Source organism: Saccostrea echinata, unplaced genomic scaffold (assembly GCF_033153115.1).
Source record: "Saccostrea echinata isolate AGI-Se365-2 ecotype Australia unplaced genomic scaffold, CSIRO_AGI_Sech_v1 ptg000006l, whole genome shotgun sequence".
In the NCBI taxonomy this organism is placed as follows: Eukaryota; Metazoa; Mollusca; class Bivalvia; order Ostreida; family Ostreidae; genus Saccostrea; species Saccostrea echinata.
This window is the reverse complement of record NW_026889755.1, coordinates 15,772,274-15,795,912: the sequence shown is the minus strand read 5'-3', so window position 1 is coordinate 15,795,912 and position 23,639 is coordinate 15,772,274. Positions and strand designations below refer to the sequence as shown.

At 34.2% G+C, this 23,639-nt stretch overlaps 2 protein-coding genes across 2 annotated transcripts in view; one reads left to right on the top strand and one right to left on the bottom strand.

The window, feature by feature from the left end:
• The window catches only part of LOC133180443 (semaphorin-2A-like), a 78,927-nt gene extending 68,336 nt beyond the window's left edge, over window positions 1-10,591 (bottom strand). The window contains exons 1-2 of the mRNA XM_061314971.1: window positions 10,473-10,591; window positions 602-695 (exon numbers count right to left, since the gene is read on the bottom strand). Coding sequence (XP_061170955.1) covers window positions 602-695; window positions 10,473-10,587 — 209 coding nt within the window. The 5' untranslated portion in view covers window positions 10,588-10,591. The remainder of the gene's footprint in view (window positions 1-601; window positions 696-10,472) is intronic.
• Window positions 10,592-16,293: 5,702 nt separating this feature from the next.
• LOC133180290 (uncharacterized) lies at window positions 16,294-21,905 on the top strand. The gene is made up of 3 exons (XM_061314827.1): window positions 16,294-17,267; window positions 17,778-18,718; window positions 19,109-21,905. Exons 1-3 carry the CDS (start codon window positions 16,343-16,345, stop codon window positions 19,370-19,372), a joined length of 2,130 nt encoding a protein of 709 aa, XP_061170811.1. The 5' UTR covers window positions 16,294-16,342; the 3' UTR covers window positions 19,373-21,905.
• Window positions 21,906-23,639: the final 1,734 nt, after the last annotated feature.

The window sequence follows — 23,639 nt, the reverse complement described above, 5'->3', positions numbered from 1 at the left end:
AAAAATAAGTCCTGGCCATGAACCAACAAAAAGTACCCCAATGGAAATGTCTATGTAAATGAAAGTAAGTAAACATACCAGTAGTGAGCAGTTGAGTTGTCAATATTCTGCTAAATATAGTTTTACTTGGGCAAAGCAAAAAAAGTGACATTTTCTTACATATGTAATTTATCATTAAAGCCCATCTCACCTAGCACCAATAAACGAGTTGAATTAATTATGAAACCCAATAGACTTGTTTAAGTACACCTAAAAATTGACCCATTGGAAATGTTTATGTGCATATAACTATTAATATAAAATAAATACATAGAGATTTTTTATGTTTTCACGAGTGCAAATATTAAAAAATCTCCTCGCATGAGTGAAATAAATTCCACTACAAAATATTGAATTCTCGGTTTATTACATTTTCTTTGATTTGCCTCTGCCTTTTCGTTATACATGCGGTGCTGTAGATCGTGACATCATAACTGAGCAGTTGTAGAACGTCACAGCTAAGTGATTGTGAGATTGAAAGTTGTAAACATGGTTTTTAACAACAATCTGGAGAAACTTTGACCCAGTGGTGTTGTCTATGTACACGTTGATTTAATCTTACCTAGCACCAACAAATAGTGACCCAGTGGAGTTGTCTATGTACAAATAACTGTGGTCCCTGATTCTGTCATTTTGGAATGTCTTGATGATTAAATCTACAATAAAGAGTAATCAACTTATATTATTTTCAAGAAAGGTTCATTTCAGTTATAAAATACATTGATACATTATTAATATTCATATATATATATGAGAAATTTAATATTATGTGGCTGTTTAAAGATCACAGTGAATTCAATAACTTTGTATTTCATACATTAGCCAAAACTCAAGTGGCTTAATATATTTGTCAGAGTTGCAAGTACCATGCTATAATTAAAACTTGAAGGGCAATAGTTTTCTCTGTGTCTCCCTGATCATTTAATACTGTAGAATTCCTTCTGATGGTTAACAAGACAAAAAACTGGAAAAATGTTATTTAATTACAAACTCGTATTTTCAAATAGAACAAAGTAAACCTGACGAGACTGTAGCTCTGCTGGCGTGTATACTTATACAAAAAAAGAAGGGTGTATCTTAGCATAGCCTACATGTGTAAATGTCTAATCAGGCCAAAACTGTAGGAGGAGTAATGTTTTGAAAGAATTTTAAAGAAATTTCTATTCTTAGTAACCATGGCAACTTCCTTGAAATCAAATACTGATACAAAGAATTATGTATCTTGGCAAAATAACTTGTGCAGCAAGTCTTACTGAAATTCGATCAAAACTCTAGAAAAAACGTTTTGTAAGATTTTCAAAGAAATTTCTATTTTCAGTTACCATGGCAACACCATCAGTCAAAATCAAACTCAGATAAAAAAGAATTCTATATCTTGGTATAGTTTACTTGTGTACCAAGTCTTACTGAAATTGGACCAAAACTGTAGAAGTAGTAGCATTTTGAAAGAATTTCTAAGTTTCTATTTTAGTAACCATGGCTACACGTTTGTCGAAATCAAAACCAATATAGAATTATGTACCTTAGTATAGTCTACTTTTGTGATTGGATTAAAACTGTAAGGAAAGTAGCATTTTGAAAGAATTTTAGTAACCGTGGCAACACCGTTTGTCGAAATCAAAAAACCGATATATAGAATTAAGTATCTTGATATAGTGTACTTGTCTACGTAATCTTATTGAAATTGGACCTAAACTGTAGGAGGAGTAGCGTTTTGAAAATTTTTTTACAGACGGACAGACAGACAGCTACATGTAGATAGACGGACGACGGTCACCTTACCAATGCATTAGTTCTTCTGGTCTCTGACCAGTATGGCTAAAAATGGGGTTGGATCTCATTAAGAAGTTAAGCACAAGTTCTTATCATGTTTATTATGACCATCCACAAGTCTACAGCATCGTAATCTAATCCAGCATCCAACAGTAACAATTATTTCATTCTAAAGAACTAAGATAATTCAGTGAATTAATGTTATCTCTGAAAACACTGATCTAGTTTGCCTCTAGCTCCTGGATATTTTATATATATATATATATATATATATATATATATATATATATATATATATATATATATATATATATATATATATATATATATATATATATATATATATATATTGTATATATATTATAGCGAGCGCAGCGAGCGGCGCGAAGCGCCGCTCGCGAAGCGAGCTCAATAGACTCATGTGTAAGAACAGAGAAAATTCGGAATGACATATACGTCAGGCAAATTTTAGTGTGAAACCTTCCCAGAATTCTCTCACTACCAGGATTCCATGCGATAATGGCGAATATAAAAATAATATAAATAATATACAAGTTTGGCTTTCCAGAAAGCCATAAATGTCATCTCTTTGGCTTCATGAATGTCACAGAATAAACAGTGGAATGTTACATTATTTTTTCAGCTATTACATGCAGTAGTATCGCTTTTGAAAAAAAAGGGGGGGGGGAAATCGACGACTTATCTGAACAATCTTTGACAAGGGGAAAAAGGGGCTGTCCAAACTCCACATTTTCATTTCTTGAAAGGGAGGATTAAAACTTTTCCAACAAACATATTTTATATTATAGTACATTCCCATGGGATGATTTGACGTACCATACTGCAACAAAAGATGGAAGATGGGGCAAGGACGCGCCTTTGAATGAATATTTTTAATGTTTGGGAAAAACATGGAAGGGGGACGACCCTCCTGTTGCTACATGCCTATATTATTTTACTTGTTGTAAATATGCTTTATTCATTTTGAATATTTTTTGTACAATGTCTGTAAAAAAAAATCTAACCACCGAGAAATATTCGTAAAAATTAGATATAAAACAATTGTTCCGTATGAAGATGGATAAAACCTTAGCGTTTCTTTTGACTTTAGTTTGTAGTCGCCTACTACAACAGCAAAGCAGTTTTAAAGCGCTAACTTAAATTAATCCGAACCTCAATTATAATTTCCAAAGATTTTCCTTATTTTAAACGTATCCTCCGAAGTGACTTGGCTATCGAGCCACTGGGAATATCAAGGAAAACATTGAGACACTCCTGCATCATATCCTTCTGCTGCCAATATGCAGATTCATGTGTTAACGCTATATTATGTTTATATAATATAAGTACATGTACACGTATACGCTTGTGGGAAAATAGCATGCATAGAAAGGTTATAAAATTGAAAAGTTACCATTTAAAATTAAGTATTGGCACACTGAAAAGAACCTCAATCTACCAACATCGATTTTATACGCTGTTTCACGAGACACACATTTTATAATTTTGGCTTTATTTCAAGAATACGAGGAGTGATTTTTTTTTTTTTTTTACTTTTTTCCATTAACAAAAATATGCAAATTAGAATTGCATAAAGAATTAAATTGATAAGTTGCTTTATTTATTAATCCTTAAAAAACCTGAGCCAGGTCAAGAAAATTGTGTTTTTCCTAAAACTTTCCCGCAGGAGTAATTTTAAAGGAAAAAAAGAATAGTGAAGACATCCGAGAAAATACTCATAATGATTCTTTACTATTTTTATTCCAATGCCTGCAGCACTGAGCTACTTAAATCAGAGACATTTATGTTTCTGCTTAAATTGTGCTTTTAGGTAATATTTCTTTTCTTCGAAATTTATTTTTTTGAATAAGTTCTGTTTTATTTTTCATATACGGCAGTAAGTACATATAAAAGTAAAGTTTTTGCCATTGTATATATGCATTTAATGTGAGTTGTTATTGAAATGTTTTCACTGTTTTCTTTCGTCAGTAAATTTTGGATCCACGCCTTGGCTTATACATTCAATATGCCATGTTTTATGTATTTTGATCCCCGCGCGCTGACCATCGTTTCTGCTTCTGCCAAGTATTGTCCACAATCAACAAGCTGATTATTATGGCAAATTTGGTGCGCATGATATGACCAAAAATTAAAACTTTAAAAGGTTAATCTTAATAATATTTCTTACTTATGGTTAGAAGATGATCACTTGAGACCTAAAGGTGTCAGGTGTATTCGCCGAGACTATCATTCCACTCTTTGATGGTCCAAGGGAAATAGGAAAACTTTTTACGCAATAACCTAGATACAATGTTTATGTGTATTTTGAAGACCACCACCCCAGCAATCCAACCTCTATTATCCTAATGAACCCTGTGTAGTTTTACTTTAAGATGGACCATTTTGTAATAATAAGGCAGAACGCTCAATTTTGTTTACATCTCTATATTTAGAAATCGTGTCATCGTCAGGTCATTTGCCAGACCACCAGCTTATCGATGGCAGCTTACACTAGGACTTCATTTCCGGAAAACGAACTTAATGTGTCATCTCCCGAGGGAGATGACAAAAATATAAAACGCTTGCACTTTGCCGAGAGCTTTAAATTAACAAAAAACGTATTTCGTTAAAAATTGCACTAGGCCTGTAGTCTCGTTCAACCAGACGTTCGGCTGTCTCCGTAAATTCCAACGTCATGTGACGTCACAGTCTAGACTGTGTCTCGTGCGGTTTGGAAGTTCTAAGAGGCGGATCAAAGTTTTCAGGTGTAAGTTGTGTAAACGAGTTCTGCGCTCGCCCCAACGGTCACACCGTAAAACATATTATATATATATATAACTGCCGTCATGAGAAAAGGGCCCTTATCTTTTGACGTCACAATGTGCGGAAAACGACATCAAAGTCGCGGCATTGTAAACACGGAAGTAATTTTTGTCGACTGCGTTTTGTGAACAAGCAATAAAACTGGATTTCCATTTGTTACAAGAAAAACATTAAATCATATGAAATTTGATGCGGAAATTTTTAATAAATAATATAATTACACACTAGTACATTAATCATTCTGTTTAAGTATTTAACTTGATATCACATAATTAAGCTAAACGCAACTTTGAACTCATATTGTTAATTACGACGATTTATAGCGCTGTGTATATATGATTCATGACTAAAGATACTGTATATTTGTTTTCTGAGCAATTTGCAAATGTTTAAATTTGACTATTATTCAGTAGACTAAGTCTTAATATTAAATGGTATTCTACATACTCGTATATTTTTTTTTCAGAGAGAAAGAGAGATCAATGCACATGTACACTTCTTTATTCTTAAAAATACCTTCATGTAAAATGTATTTACCCATTTTAATCCACAGTTTATCATATCGATATGCGCAGTTAGACTAGCTCAGGGTGAAGCGTCGATATAAAATGTATCTTTGAGGAGGGGGTGGGGGGTGGCAGAGATCATTGAAAAGCAAAAAAAAATCTCCAAATAAAAAAGCAATCGGTAAAAGTTCAATCTAAAAAAAAAAGAACCAATCTTCTTCATTGGGGGGGGGGGGGGGTATAGATACTGGTATCATGGGAGATTCGAACCTACTACAGCAACGAATGAGAGGAGGGGGGGGGGGGGGGCAGACGGCCCAGATATAGATAATTCTTTGCTAAATTAACAGCAAGAGAATATGCTGAAGGGAAAAATGGAAGAGGGGGATGCCACGGAAATTCTGCAAACAATAAATTATGATTTTAAAAAAACATTTTGAAACATTTGATCAAATAAATACATAAAAAGTAGTCTCTGATATTAGCATTATGATCAATATTGAAGAAAATGACAATTACATCGACAGTGATATTAGGATTAAAATGTTCATAAAACAGAAGAAACAACAGATTAAACAATAGATTAGGCTGTAAAGAAATCAAAAACATCAACAACACCTGTCGTAAGACAACAAAGACATTCAAGAAATCTAAAATTTTGATAAAGATGAAAAAAAAATTAACACTGGTGATGTTTCGAGCGGAAAAAACGGAGTTCAGGCAAAACTTTGATAGCCATAAAATATATTAGAAAAAGCATTTTTTTTTTGGCTGACTGTTGAATTCATGTACATCTGTATGCAATAAATTAGTCATGTTTCGTGTTGAAATCTTGGACGTCGACTCTCAGCTCTGATACCAGTATCTCGATACCCCGGATATCTCGACATTTTATGAATGTTCCGTTGATGTCGGGATACTGAAGGAAAATGATTAAAAAAGCACACACATCTTTCGGATTCGAAAGAAAAAAAAATGTTTCTATTTGAGTCGTGTAGTAACAGGCAAAAATAAGAGTCATGTTCTTTAATTTCGAGATTCTGGCAAATTGTTATTTTTTGAAACAATAATTAGGAAAAAATGGTTTGTCTATTTTATCTTAGCTTTCAAGACAAAAGCAGATACTAAGTCGCCTATGAAAGTCAAGTTAGAGTGGTAGAGTTACAAACATTCAATGGGATATTGCTTAACCGAATCGCCTGATATACCAAAAAAGTATAAACGTGTGTTGGACGTAATATTTAATTATTGTAATATTACATGTAAATATTACATTTCATCGCATCGAAATATGAAAAGCTTAGGTGTCAGGTTAGCTGATGCTACAGAGGAAGATGAACAGATTACCTTGATTATGGTAAAATACACATATTCAAGCAGGTACAAATTCAAAAGTTGGGGAGGAGGGCAACTTCCTCCAAAAAACCGCCTTGAGCAAAAAAGGAAAAAAAAAAACAACAAAAAACCACCCTATACTGACTAAAGAGTGGGGGAGGGGCAACTCCTCAAAATAATCTAACTAGCAGAAAAAAGGGGAAAACTTATCAGTCTGTACAAATCATTGAATTTGCCAGTGATCCTTCTTACAACAACAAGAATCGGGGGGGGGGGGGGGAGGGGACGGGGGAACCAGCACCTATAAAAGGAAAATTTGCTATAGCAAAATACTATACTCAGAGAAAGTGGGGACAGGTCCCCTCTCCCCCCCCCCCCCCCCGCGTTCTAAGGGCCTGTTAAGTCTCGCAAGATATTCGGTTTCAATTTCCAATAGATTTCATACAAATGGTAATGCAACTGTATTTCACAGAAAAGTCCGTTAAGTATATATATATATATATATATATATATATATATATATATATATATATATATATATATATATATATATATAAAAGAGCCAAGAGCAGTACAACCATCTCTTTGATCAAACTATACAATATATACATAAACCATAATGTTTTGATTTTTAGATTAGCGGCCCTTTTAACAAATGATGAACGATAATTGTTGTGTTCAAGTGATACAGCAGTAGCGTCGAGGGCACAGGTGCCTCAAAATTTAAAAAAAAAAAAGTAGAGAAACATTTATTACCGCTTTTGATTAAGTGTGATTTACTTAAAAAAGTAAGAAGTTGACAAAAAAATTAAATTTTCATGTACGGAATAAACGTTCATAAAACAATCCTTTGACATCATTATGTGCCTCTTTGTTATGTTTCTACTCCATACCTAAGACAGGCAAAGAAATTGAATTGTATAAACAACGGAAACTTAATTATTGTTAAGTATTCAAAAAAAAAAGTTAAATACAAATTCCCTTGCAGGTAGTGAACAGATTGTTTATTTTTATTAATTATGAATTTTTTTAATGAGACTTCAAAAAAGTTTACACATCATGGTGTATCTGAATTTATTTACCATTAGATTTTTCGGTGATACAGAAAATACATGAGGTATTATTATCCCTTCGTAACAAAGTTATAGGGGTTAAAGTAACGTGCGTGTATGTGGATGAGTGAATGCGTGCTTATATCCAAAAATATTTTAACATCACAGGTGCTTTATATCTTTTATAAATTGAGCTAGAGTATTAATTATAAAAAGAATACCTTGTGTGGAATTCAACAAGTATTAATTTTTTCGACTGAATAAAAACCGTTCCTAGCTCATTATGACTACCGTATAAGCAGAATTTTTAGCGAGGATTTAATTTTGGCATTATTAGTGTGGGTGTTGAGATTGCTAAAATTGAATATCGCTAAAAATTAATTGCGTTTTATTTGTAATAGCTTCTTTAGTAGGCACTTTAAAATCGCTAAAATTGATTGTCGATAAAAATTAATTACCATTATTTAAAAGATAAATCGCTAAATTTGCGTCTCGCTAAAATTTCCACTTATACGGTATGTACTTAGTTCATCCGCTTAATACCCAGGAGCCAGTGCCCATGAAATTCACAATTTTTGAAGAGGCACCATTGCTCATCATAACTATGTACTTAGTTCATCGGCTAAATACCCAGGAGCAGAGGAGAAGATTTTTTTCACAGAATTACTTAGTCTACATTTTCACTATATGATCATTAGAGCCCCGCCCTTGCGCCAGAACCCCTGACTCAGGGGCCATGAATTTCACAATTTTGGTAGAGGGCTCAATGCTTATTACAATCATGCCAACAGTTTAACTGCTTGATGTCCAGGAGTAAAGAAGATTTATAAAGATTGCATTAATTTTGGTGGTTTTAGCCCCACCCCTCAGGCCCCAAGGGGGCAGGGACCATGAAATTCACAATTTTGTTCTCCTTCTGCCATAGATGCTACATGCCAAAATTGGTTGAAATTGGTTCAGCGGTTTCAGAGAAGCTGAAAATGTTTAAATGTTAACGCACGACAAACGACGAACGCCGACGGACAAAAACGGATAGCAATAGGTCACCTGAGTGACGGGTGTTGCTAAAACGCGGAAGGGAAAACGGAACGGAAAGTGGAACGGAACGGAAAAATTTGATGTCAAGTTTTTCACTAAGTTCAAGTATAATTCAGACATAGGAAGCAATTTTCTTTATCTAATACATGTAGTTTATATCTAATTAAAGGTTACCGTAACAATGTGATGTATTTATGATTTTTTTTCCTCAGAACATGTAGCATATACATGCAATTGTCAATAAAATACACACTATAGGACTCACATCTATCTATCAGAATGTCTCACTTATCATGCGCGGATCTAGAGGGGGGTCGGGGGGGTCCAAACCCCCACCCCTGGAATTTGCAGAGTTATAAAATGTATAAACCAAACCAATTAAAAGTGACCATGCATCCCCACTAGAAAACGCCCTCCCCCCTCCTCGAAAACGCGGATCTAGGTCTGAAAACTCATAGGTATGAAGCTTTAGAAGTCAACGACTAACCCCCACCCCCACCAAATAGGTTTTTCACTTTTGGGAAAGGAGTTTAGTTTTTTATTTTATTTTATTTTTTTTTTTTATTATTATTTTTTTTTTTTGCTTGTCAAGAAATTTCTATTTTTATATTTGACTGAGATGCCCCCCCCCCCCCCGGAAAAAAATTCCTGGATCCGCGCCTGCTTATCACTTTTTGAAAAATGGCTTATTCGTCAAAACAAAATTATCATTATTGATTATGAAAGACAGAGTATATACATGTATATACATTTGCGTTAGAGACAACGATCACTGGCATTAAGAAAACAATTTAAAAAAAAAAAATTTATTACAAATACAGGAGTGTTGATGCAATCCACAGGGACCTGAAACGGAGATTTAAGAAAGATAGCATACATGTATCTGGCCAAATTGTGCAAAACAGCTTAAACTGATTGCACAGAATAACGTCAAGATGAAATTAATTGGGAAATCACATATTTTCGCAAAAAAATATAGAGTTGTTATTTATATTTAAGTATTGTGGTTGGGGGAGGGTGGGGAGAGTTACAGAGATGTACGTTATCCCCAAAAAATAGAATACCTGCCGTTCATATTAATCGGAGTGATCTTCAATAAATTTCTCCATCTCATCCATATTTTACCGCAACATGCTACATGTGTATATGTACAGCATTAGATAGTTTCTGTTCCGTTTTCCGTACCCTGTGCTTTGTCTACGTTCAGAGATCTTCATGAATAAGAAAATGAACATGACTAAATCAGATCGTATTTTAATAATTAAGGATTAAATATAAAAAATTTATATGATGTATACCGTTTCTGGTATGATTTTTATATCTTAAGTGATTTAACCTTGAATCATATTTTCCGTTTTCCGTTCCGTTCCGCTTTCCGTTCCGTTTTCCGTTCCGCGTTTTAGTAACACCCCCTGGAGTGACTCAGGTGACCTAAAAATGGTTACATCTGTGAAACACACCCCTTACCCACCTTCACACCCTTTTATACAGGAATCCAGTCCTCCACTGATTAAACCACTAGTTTTTGAGAGGGTAAAAATAGTAATGATCTTAGCATTTAATTTTATATTACCCTAGATAACACGTCACAACTGTTGTTTGCATGTCCCCATAGTATGAAGAAACTCATCTTTCAGAGAGATACCGGGGGCACGGGGGGGGCCGTCCCCCCCCCCAATAATTTTGCCGATATATACATTTCTGTAGAAAACATTGCTAGTATATGCTTGTGCCCCCTCAATAAAAACTTCTGATGACTTTTTTTTTTTTTTTTTTTTTTTTTTTTTTTTTTTTTGCTTGTCAAGGAATTTTTGGTTGATAGTGCCTCCTCAACTGAAAATATATGGCTGTGCCCCCCTAAACTGAAATTGCTTCCTACGGGCCTGTATACTAATGAAATTCTTACCTTTTTCTAAAAAATGATTGGAATTCTGAGTCTTTCCCACATGAAAAATGAATAAAATGGAAAAAATCTTTAAAATTATATTCATTTCTCGTCTCATTCCTGTTCGAACTTCCATGGCCTTAACTTGCATCCAGAAATGTTATCAACGTGTTAACTTCCTACTTCCGCGATATTACGAGCTCTCTCATTTACAAACCTTCTTTAGTTAAAGGTCATATGAAACAATGTCCAGAGCATTTTTGGTTGTATACGGAAATGAGTTCATCTGAGCTACTTTAATAAGCCTGAAATTACATTTTGGATTTTTTATGCAAGTTAGTGGCAGCAGAGTGGATCAAAATTACTTGACTGCAGAAATGAACTTCAACTAGTGCGGCTTATCTCCCTTGCTTATGACGTCAGTAAGACCCAGTCACTACATTCAGTACTAACATTTTATACAACTGTCTTTTGCAGCATAATTTTTAAGAAATATCATTATCTGGGCTAAAACGTCGCATAAATATACGATGTTCAATCAAGATAGTATGTGTCTTTTCACATCCTATTGCATATTTGCAAGATTTTAGTATGTTTTGTTTGTGTAATTTATTGTCTTTCTTCAACACTTAAATTCAATCGACAGAGACGATACGACAAAGAGCGGGGATCTGTACTCGAGTAACTGTATATAGACGCTGTCAAATAATTTACAATTGAATAAATTTCTTACATAAGAATATTGATGATTTGTTTTCTGATTAAAATTTTTAAGTCATGATTAGACGATGCTATCTATGTACTCGGTAGTACGCGCCTAGCTGAATTCGATTGACCGCGGTGTGTAAAATTGAAACTAAACCTGCATATAAATGATTTCATTTATTTATGGGAAATGAAATGATTCCATCGCTTTCTCGCTTTCCTCCTTTCTTAATCAATTTTCCTCTTCTCTCTCTGGTTTTCCGTGTCTCGATGACTCTCTCTCTCTCTCCGTATTTTTTTCCTACCAAAAAGTTGGTACATATACAGTTTACACGTAACACTGTAACTATATTATAGTAATAATTTTAAAAAGTCAGACATTAAACGAAATTCTATCCACTTTTTTACAGACCGAATTGTTTAAATTTGTATCGTTTAAATTTGTATCAGTTTATTTTAACACAGATTAGCCTGATTTAAAAAAAAAATGAACTGTAAAAATATTAATTTTGAAAATTGTTCAGATTCAGTCTTGCAAATAATGGGGTATGGATTTTTTTAACTGATCAATTTATGCACGAAGTGTATGAGTATTTTCAAACTGCAATTGCTCAGCCAAACTGTAAGAAGTATCAGTACCGTAACATTACAGTACATGTATATATACATGTACACTCTCGTAATGCCGGTAAGTTTCGAGCCATTTTTTTTTTTTTTTTATTATTATTTTTTTTTTTTTATAAAATCGTGCTTCTTGTGACAGCAAAATTACGATGATGTCGTCATAAACCCCTATTTCTATATTGTTTTTTCATTGGTCCTCGTGTTTCAGATTGCAGAAAGCGCGCATTCAAATATGCCGATTTTTCATTGATCCACTTTAATTATCATCCCCGTGTTTATTTGGGGGGAAAAGGGGGGGGGGTACTCTTGAGCTACATATTTTTCCCTCTCAATATATGACACAACTTTATTTTACAGATTTTGCATGCCCATTAAATTTTTTGTCGTAAGAAGCTTCAGGTCAATATTAATTAATTACACTGTTTTTTTGTTGTTAATTATACAATTTAACTGGGAATGGAAAAAAAACATTATGTATCATATACGTATCAAACAGAAATAAGAAGACTTTTGTTTCTGAAGTATTAATTTAAAATAATTAATCATAGTTGGAGGAGAAAAATCTTAATTTAGAACTACGGGGTATTCATCAGGATCATCCTACGATGAAAAGCTCTCGTTTTCAGTTGCTGTGTCTAATTATAACGATTAGTTCAAATAGAGTAAACTGTGTTTTAGAATCAGATAGCTTATCTGAAAACATAATCACATTTATACCCACAAAAATGACTAAAATTAACTCAATAAATTACCAATGGGTCTTTGTGACGTCATAAAAACACAAAATCAAGAACGATAAGCGGGTAACAAATTTATCAAGTGGACAAGTTTAGGCCTTCATTTTTCAGTTAAGCAAAGGCAATATATTTTTACTAAACATAATTTGACTTTCTTTCATACCAGTCTTTACGTTTAAAGTGTAAACTCCTAGTGTTAAGAACTGTTTCATATGACCTTTAATGATTATATGTAAAACTTTGCTTTGTGTTTGAATATACATATACATTTTGTTGGATGAAAACTTCCAGACTTGCTTTGTATGTTGGAACTGACCAAAATTTTCTTGATTAGTAAACAGGTTAAAAGTTTTTGGAGCAGGTCTATTTCCAAGTATGATTTTTCAGCTAACCAAACTTCAGCAGTTTCAAGATTAAGGAACATAAAAAGTACAACATGAAACTTCTTTTTGAGTTCAGATTTGGATTCAACTTTGCTGCAGTCAAGTTCCTCACTCTCTAAACAATACCCACAATGTTAATTTAATTCAGTTACAGTTCCACTACTGTATTAATTTATAACCACAAAACTGTGCAAAGTAATAATTACCTGCAATAGTTAATCGGTTATTTCACTGTAGGACTCCTCATAAACTGTCTTTAAAATTTCTACATGCAAATAATTTTAAAGTAGATATAAAACTCCCCTGATGCTAACAAGATATGTTATGTGTGGTATTAATTGTCATTTTAATTTTGAAATAATTTAGTTAATTTGAATTAACAGCAATTACCTTTTGTATGGCTGTCCACCCAAATTTAACTCTTCTTTGTGGATATATTATATTTGTATATTATTTATATGTAAAACTTTGCTTTGTGTTTGAATATTTTTGAATACTTTATGAATAACTTTATTCTTCATGTTCTAAATTTGATTACGCCGAAAAAATATGAAAACTCTCCTAACTGAAGACACCTCTGGTAAAAAAAAAGTTGGAGTGCACTTTTTTTTTTCCTTAAGATTTTCTACTTAATATGAAATTTAATTTTAAAGAGACCCAGAATTTTGTATTTTAAACGCCCAGAATTTGTTACCCAGAGGTCTCAAAATCGTGAAATCCATTTTCCGAAACCCCCTACCAGGGCGCTCCCCTGGACCTGCTGCATGGGATCTTGGGCGGTCCCCAGACCCCTCGTCGCATACAGGGTAATTTGTGCCTATACTTCGTCAAAGTTCTAGCTACGCCCCTGACATTTGATTATGAAAGATTTTATAGCAGTTGTCATGGTGTGACATTACTTTTGAACCAACCCTCGTAGCATTTGATTGGATGACGGTTTGTCAAAATCCTAGTAATACCTTGTTACCCGTTGCCATTGTATATGCTAATTAATTGTTTCTATAAAGAATCATTTATTTATTACACACATCAATGTATAAAATAGTGTCTTGGAAAATATACGCAGATTTAATAGGCCTACATATTGTTTGTTTGTAGGTTTTTAACGTCCCTCTCGAGAATTTTTCACTCATATGGAGACGCCACCACTTGCCGGTGGAGAGCTGCAAATTTTGTCCTATGCTCGGCACTTACCATGCTTACGGCCATTGAGCATGCAGTGAGGGATCTTTATCGTGCCAGCACCTACTACGACACGGGACCTCGGTTTATACGGTCTCATCCGAAGGACCGGTCTCCACGTCCCACAGTGGGATTCGAACCCGTGACGTAAGGATCAACTCCTTACTTCGCGACTCTAGAGCAGACGCTCTAACCACTGCGCCACGCGGGCGACTAGGCCTACATATAGTTAGAAAAGAGGACCTTATATTAGTTTTTTTTCTCTCTCTCTCATAACAATTTTTTGAGAAACATCAAAGTAGGCCTAGTTTTTAATACGCATGAACCATATTTTTTTCTAAAACCATGTCGTAAAAACTACGGATGAAATGTAAGCGCAGCATCCAGCGCAATATTCCGTTTATATTGAAATGCGCTCTCGCATTCACTGGCCGTCCATACCAAGCACTCGTTGGAGTAGGACTAGACGATGTTAGAGATGTATGTACTTATGCTTTGCTTAATATGTCACAGCAAACGGGATTGGCATTATTAAAAGTATATTTCATACGAAATACAGTATTATATTCAAAGTACAAGTAAGGTGAAGTAGCTCAATAATTATAGTGCTGCAATAGACTGATCCTTAAAGCGACAGTTAGTACACAGACAGTGATGCTACCAAACATTTTGGCGTTCTATGGTAAATCCACTATGATTTAATTTTTTCTTTCGATGTATGGGTAGCTCCATCCTGGGACAATCAATGTACAAGATGCACAGGTTTTAGAGGTAGTACAGTTACTCAAACAATGAAAATTCATCTTTTGCTTAAAAGTATTCAAATGCTGCAATGTTAGAACTATCTTTGATTTCGGTTGTTGTTTAATAGCCCATATAGTACATATATGAATAGTCAAATACTTGCGACTTTTTGTCTATTTCTTACAAAAAACATTTTTCTGAAAAACTGCATTTAAATAGCTCTATAATATATGAATAGTCAAATACTTGCGACTTTTTGTCTATTTCTTACAAAAAACATTTTTCTGAAAAACTGCATTTAAATAGCTCTATCAAGCTTTTTTGAATAGCTTAATAAAGCTATATAGCTATTTCAAGCTATAGATTGTGCTGGACCTGTCAAATGTGAAATGACAAAGTTACAAACCAGAAAACTACAAAGGCTACTGTGAGCTTTTTTCCCCCAAAGATGGCGGACAAGGGACATATAAACTTTTGAAAAGTGTGGATTCAACTACAACTGCATTTGGGTCAACTCCATCTCACAGTTCTCCAAAAATAAAGCCACACTTCATAGAGATGTCAGACTTCAAATGAGTTGACAAAGGCACTTGCTTCGGTAATAAATTTTTAACCAATAGTATAATAATAACACAAGTTATCTAACTCCGAATTACACGGAGTACCCCTCTCCCCCAGAATCGCACTCATTTACACTTTCAGAGGAAATACACTGACAAACTGTTTATACCTATGTTTTCTACGATAATTTATCTATACAACCATATATGGCATGCTTGTCTTTATTTTCTTTAGTCTCCGTAAACAGCATCAAAACTCTGCTTGTCGAGTGGAAAAGTCGAATTCAACCATGAAATGGTATGTGCTAATCCCGCACAGAGATTTTGATCGGCTAAAAATCTGTTTCTAAAATTACATCGGATAAACATCGTAATGTTTTCAGGCAAAATCAGACGTAAACAAGTTCTATTTACTCATGCAATATTTAAACACTGGAATTGAATTTTTAAACCCACTCATTTTTTAATTTTGTTCTCTGTGTGGGATAAATTATCGTAGAAAACATAGGTATAAACAGTTTGTCAGTGTATTTCCTCTGAAAGTTTAAATGAGTGCGATTCTGGGGGAGGGGGGTACTCCGTGTAATTCGGAGTTAGATACCTTGTGTTATTATTATACTATGGGTTAAAAATTTATTACCGAAACAAGTGCCTGTGTGAGTTGAGCATAATTGTTCCAGTTCCATCATGATCAATTAACAAATTATATTTTGATGGGTCTAAAATAGATCTTTATTCACTATTTCTTCATTATTTCCCCTAAGAAAGCCATAAAGGCTGTTTAAAGGCCTTTAAGGTGGAGGGGTACATTGAGTGTGATTGCACCCTTAAAAAAACAACAAAAATATCATTTTTGTTACAAAATAAATCCATTATACATTATTTTTCAGCTACACAATGTCCATTGAGAGGCAGAATATAGTGTGGGAATCAAGACCAGTACACATAGTTTTATAATGGCAGTCTTCAGATGTCGATACAAACTAAAACCTAAAGTAGTGGCCATAAGTTCCTTCCTTTGCATTGCTCTGACTGTACATTACTTCATTTCGTCCAAGTTTAGGACTAAAAGCCAAACCAATTCCTTTGGAAGGAAGTCTTACTCTAGAGTTTATATGTCTAGTGATGCTGAAAATCCGAATCAACAATTTGAGGTTTGTAGGATACACCAGCTACCACTTTACAGCCGAGAAATCGAACATGCTATTCAACCAATGGATAAACCTCTTGTATGCAATGGAACCAACCTGTTTTATTTTAAAGACAATATTTTATCAATAAATACGAGTGTCTTGTACCCGATTCATAATACCATAGATTTGTACGAATTTAAATCTAGAAAGTTGGAAAATAAACCAGTTATAAAAGCATGTGAATATAGAGGAATAGAAAGAGTGACAGATTCATTTTTCACATACACGGAGAGTATCATCAAAGAAAAGGAACCATTTAACTTCCTAATCAAGCATGACTTTGTACGAGTGAAGTGTCTGTTAAATTCCACTGTCAATTTAATCAACGCAGATGAGAACGAGACTGAAAAAAATGTTGACAGTGACGGCTCTTATAACGAAGCTGACGAGAGGATCGAATCGGAAAGGAACATCTTTGAGGAGTATCTCGTAGATTTTGACCAGTTTTTAGTCCAAGTTTATCCTCGAGAGGAGGTTTTTAAAAGAGCCTCCGCCTTGCCAGATTCACTCGGTTCGGATCAGATGAATGTGATGCTGATTATTTTGGATTCTATGTCTCACATGTCATTCCGTAGAAAACTGCCAAAAACTTACAGCTTTTTAAAGAAAAATTTAGCATCAACAATTCTGAATGCATATAATATTGTTGGTGATGCTACTCTAGCAGCATTGATACCAATTTTAACAGGTAAACATTGGCATGATAAAATTTTAAAGTATCTTGTGTATAAAAGTTATTGTGTTCTTCATGCAAATTTTTCCAATCATATCCTTTTTACCTCATCTGATCCAAAGGCTGAGGAGAGTTTTTGTCTTATCAAAACATGTCTGTCAAGTGTTGAATTAATTTATAGATCTATACATCTATTCATGTTCAACTTCAATAGTGTAAGATGTAGAAACTTCAAACTGGTCATGCAGTTTGCCAGATATTCATTACCAAGAAAAATGGCAAGGTTGACTAATTTGACTTAATGAGTTTATATCATTTAATCATTGAATCACATTATTTAACAATTATTACTTTTTTTTGGGGGGGGGGGGGGGCAATATAAGGATTTAGCAACCCTCAAAGTATGATATCAACCTTAATCATTAAGAATTGTATTCTTCGGATAGCAAGACCTAAAAAATAGCAATAATTTTGTAGTAGTCTATTAACTGATGGTGTAACATGAATGTGCTATGCTTCTTGTAGGTAAAACAGAACTTGAGTTACCTGAAGTTAGAAAAAGCCAGGAAGACTCTTATTACATGGACATTTATCCAATGATTTGGAAGGAGTTTAAGAAAAAGGGATATGTCACCATGTTTGCTGAGGACGAACCTTCAATTAGTGCTTTTAACCTTAGATTAAATGGTTTTAAGGAATCCCCAGTGGACCACTATATGAGACCATTTTGGCAGGCCATCTGGGACTCTGAAGTCCGAGAAAGGAGCAAAAGATATTGCACAGGTGGTACGCCACATCATAAGTTTTTATTAGAATACCTGAAAGACTTCTATGTGAAATATCAGAATATTTCCAAGTTTTCCCTGACATTTTTGGCCGAATTGACTCATTGGGATAATAACCCAGGAGAATATTTAGATATGGATTTTGTGAAATCGCTGAAAATGTTCAGCAAGTTGGGATTTCTGGACAATACTCTATTGATTGTGATGGGGGACCATGGTGCTAGATATGGAAAGATCAGACGTACATTACAAGGGAAAATAGAAGAGAGGCTGCCCTTCATGAGTCTTCATTTTCCTCATCAATTTAAACTTAAACATCCTCATTTGATTAAACTTCTTTCAAAAAATGCAAATCGACTGACAACACCTTTTGATGTTCATGAAACACTTAGGGATGTCATTGACTTGTCAAGGTTGTATAAACCTGTGATACCTAGCAGAGGAATTAGTCTCCTTCAGGAGATTCCGGCCAATCGTAATTGTGCGTCTGCTCATATTGACCTACATTGGTGTTCATGTTTAGTGCAAAGTAAGGTGGACGCAAACAGTGATAATATAAAAGTCATGGCAGATGAACTTCTTCATTATATCAATGATTTGACACTGCCATTGAGGGACTCATGTCATGAGCTTTCAATTCTTAAAATAAAATCTGCAAATTTAATTAGTCCTAATGAAAAGGTAAGGAATTACTGATAAAACATTTGAATATGTAACAAATTATACTGGGTAAAATTATTATTGACTAGAATATAACTTTTCAGTTTATTTTAAATTAATTCAAATGGCTTGCAAGATAAACATTTTCCTGCATGTTTGTAACTTTTCAGTTAATTTTTAAATTAATTCAAATGGCTTGCAAGATAAACATTTTCCTGCATGTTTGTAACTTTTCAGTTAATTTTTAAATTAATTCAAATGGCTTGCAAGATAAACATTTTCCTGCATGTTTGTGTGAGTGATCTCTACGGAAATGATGCATGTCAAAAGCATCTGTGAAGTACAAGTTAATAAGCTTCATTAAAGTCACTCTCTTCCCTTGGAATAAAATCATATGTTCTTCTATTTCAGGTTTTGAAATTTTTGAAAACAGTGGATGCGGATCAGAGAGTGGCCAACTTTAGTTCGGAAATAAATGTAGATGTAGCACATTACCAAATAACCATGGAAACACTTCCAAACTATGCACAATACGAGGGCACAGTGACAAAGAACTTGAAAGACAACAAATATGAAGTTTTCCGCAGCGTCAGTAGGTTAGATCACTATGGCAACCAGTCTGCCTGTGTGATGAAACAGTATCCAGATCTCAGAAAATTTTGTCACTGCAGATGATATTCATTGAGTTTTGATAAACTGTTCTCACATATCATGGATACAAAATCAGGTTAGATGTGTTCTTAAGGTGGGTTAACAGGTAACTGACCATGGTTAGTGAACGAAACTCCTGAATGTATACTTCCAGGAATGCAGGCAGCAGTTACTGGCCTTTGAAATTTTAGGGTTATTAATTAATTTGAGATTCGGGACATATAGTTTTTAGCTCACCTGAGCTGAAAGCTCAATTGAGCTTTTCTGATCACATTTTGTCTGTAGTCCGTCTGTCTGTCTGTCCATCCGTCCATCTGTAAACTTTTCATATTTTCAGCTTCCTCTCCAGAACCACTGGGCCAATTTCAACCAAACTTGCCACAAAACATCCTTGGGTGAAGGGGATTCAAGTTTATTCATATGAAAAGCCACACCCGCATTTGAGGGAAAATAATTCAGAAATAGTGGAAATTTGGTGGCATATTTTAAAAACCTTCTTCTCCAGAACCACTGGCCCCAAAAAGTTGAAACTTACAGGAAACCTTTATTACATAGTGAAGATTCAAGTTTTTTCAAACCATGACTCCTAGGGGTAGGGTGGGGCCACAATGGGGGATCAAAGTTTTACAAATTTTACGAAGTATGTAGGAAAAAAATCTTTAAAAATTGTCTTCTCAAGAACAGCAAAGCCATGTTTAGTCATATTGATACATGTATGGAAGCATCCTCAGGTAGTGTAGATTCAAATTTGTTCACATCATGACCCCTGGAGGTAGGGTGGGGCCACAGTTTTACATAGAAGTATACTAGTGTAGGAAAAAATCTTTAAAAATCTTCTTCTCAAGAATAGCAAAGTCTTGTTTCATCATATTGATATGTAAGCTTCCTCAAGTATTGTACATTCAAGTTTGTTCAAATGATGTGATGACCCCCGGGGTCAGGGTGGGGCCACAATGGGGGATCAAAGTTTTACTTAGAAGTATATAGGAAAACATCTTTAAAAATCTTCTTCTCAAGAACAGCAAAGCCATGTTTAGTCATATGATATGGCAGCATTCTCAGGTATTGTAAATTCAAGTTTGTTCAAATCATGACCCCTGGGGGTAGGGTGGGGCCAAAATGGGGGATCAAAGTTTTACATAGGAATATGTAGGAAAAAATCTATTTCTCAAGAATAGCAAAGCCATGTTTAGTCATTTAAACAATAAAATGCTTTCTTTGGTTGTTAGTACGGGAAATAATGTTGCAGCTGTTGCAGAAAAAATACATAACCCGCATGAGCGAGTTATGTAATTTTTTTCTGCAATAGCTGCGACATTAATTCCTGTACTAACAATGAAAGAAAGACATTTTATTGTTTATATTAATATCTGCATAATAAAACATTCAAAGAAAAATCAAATATGTTAAATATTGTATTATAGATGTGAATGTCATTGTATGCATAATTAATGAAACAGCCTTTGCTCAAGAAATCTATGCAGGTGGCTAGCTTAGTGTTGTTTACTGACTGATGAACAGCAATGGTTTTCATAAGAAATAAAGGAAATAATATTCAGTGGATGTAAATATATTGATGTGGAAGCATCTTCAGGTAGTGTAGATTCAAGTTTGTTCAAATGCTGACCCCAGGGGGTAGAGAGGGGCCACAAAGGGGTATCAAATTTTACAAAGGAATGTAGAGGAAAAAATCTTTAAAAATCTTCTGGTCAAGAACAGCAAAGTCATTTGTTATATTTATATGGAAGCATCCTCAGGTAGTTTAAAATTCAAGCCCCCCTCCCACCTACCCCCAGTTTACTTTTCAAAACTGAACTGATTTGTGCTTTTCCTAGCCAATGTGCTCAGGTGAGGGATGTGGCCCATGGGCCTCTTAGTCTGTCCACCTGTCTGTCTGTTTTCATCAAAATCTTTAACCTTGGTAATAACCTTTGAACTGTTAGTTCTAGGGCTTTCATATTTCACATGTATATTCTTTGTGACAAGACCTTTCTTTGGGTACCAATATTTTTTATCTCATGACCTTGACCTTGGAAGTTTTACCTACTTTTGTAAAACATTAACCTTGGCCATAACTTTAGAATGATTAATACTAGAGCTTTCATATTGTACTCGTATATTCCTTGTGATAAGACCTTTTCTTGGTTATCAACATTTTTGACTTAATGACCTTGAACTTGATGTTTGACATGCTTTGAAAAACTTGAACCTTGGCTATAAGCTGCTATATGGGGACATCAGTGTTTCTTAAACACATTTTGTTAAAACATTTTTCTTTGTTATGTGATATTTTTATAAGAAATTTTGTCAATGAATGTAAATATTTCATTGCCTACAGAATGATTCAATCTCGTGAACCTTCTGTTTAATTTAGCCATGTGACTGCTCATGTGTGAATCTTTTAAATTATTTTTCTTGTTTTCTCATTTCTAGATGTCATTTTTCTCAGTAATTTGACTCCATGATTAAGTTCCTTTTTTATAAACATGTATATATTTACAATTGGTGTTTTGTATCATTTTAAATCAACAATAACAGTATTGAATTATACACTCTTACTACACAAAGTAATATTATTATATTTCCTTATTTGTATATTACATTATTTGTTGTATATTTACATGTATGTAATTTACATGTGTGGGTAATCATTTTCAATATTGATTGTTGTTTTACTTTTAATTTTGTATAAAAAATATATTGAATGAATTTCTAAAATCTCCATTTTGATTTTCCTTCTAATACTAACTGTAGTTGTTCATCCATCTAAAAAATGAGTCAATTTGTTTGCAGTGGCAGATTTAAGGGGGGTGCACCCGGGGCGCCCCCGTAAAACTGTCAAAGTTAGCATAAATCATAGTTTCATCGAGAAAATGTAAAAATGTGTACTCGGTAGACCTCATTTTTACCTTACAAAATCTCTAGAATCCAGGAGCTTCCGGGGGCAAAGCCCCCTGGGCCCCCACCAGGACTTCGCCCTGGACCCACTGCCAACTAACTTCAATTCCTGGATCCGCGCCTGGTTTGTATTCAAAATTTTAAACTACTTTGACAACACAAACAGTAACTTTGTTCTTTAATACATGCACGTAGTATTGAAAGTGGGGGAAGGAGGGGGACAGCCATAAAAATATTTGACAAGCAAAAAGAAAATGATAATTGTCCAAAACTTGAGAATCATATAATTTAAGGACATACGCAATGTACCTTACCTACTGATAATTTTTCAAGATATTCTTAATTAAAGATTATGGTGTCATCAAATTTTCGTAGACAAGCATGCATTACCAGGAGTTTTGAAAAGATATCAATTGATGAAAATTCTTGTATAATTCAAAGAAAAATATACAAAAATTACTGAACATATGTCCTAGATGTTTTGTTTATCCAAACTTGTTTTAGAAGAAGTTTACAACAGCATATATAGACTTTAAAATGTAGCACACAGTTCCTTTAAGTATTGTTACTCTTCAACTCCAGAGAAAAAACAATAAAATTCAAACTATGTTGTGTATGTCCTTAAAGGGGGGGGGGGGAGTCTAACTTTTTTTATAATCAAGTTGCAAACATATCTGTAAATACATTAACATAGGACGATTTGACTAAACTGCAAAACGTGGTGGGGACGAACCGCCTTTTTAACATTTTTCAACAGTAAAAGGTTATGTTTGGAACCCCACCCCCACCCCCCCACCCCCCACTACGTGCCTGTAATATTCTCTGTTATAAATGAGACATGTACTAATATTGTATGAAAGCCCATTGAACTCATTTTCGTAGGTAACAAAAATATATTTTTCGCGTTATAACGCGAATCTTTCGCGAATAAACGCGTAACTTTCGCGAATAAACCCGAAACTTTCGCGTTATAACGCGAAACTTTCGCGAATAAACGTGCATTACCAGGAGTTTTGAAAAGATATCAATTGATGAAAATTCTTGTATAATTCAAAGAAAAATATACAAAAATTACTGAACATATGTCCTAGATGTTTTGTTTATCCAAACTTGTTTTAGAAGAAGTTTACAACAGCATATATAGACTTTAAAATGTAGCACACAGTTCCTTTAAGTATTGTTACTCTTCAACTCCAGAGAAAAAACAATAAAATTCAAACTATGTTGTGTATGTCCTTAAAGGGGGGGGGGGGGGGGGGGGAGTCTAACTTTTTTATAATCAAGTTACAAACATATCTGTAAATACATTAACATAGGACGATTTGACTAAACTGCAAAACGTGGTGGGGACGAACCGCCTTTTTAACATTTTTCAACAGTAAAAGGTTATGTT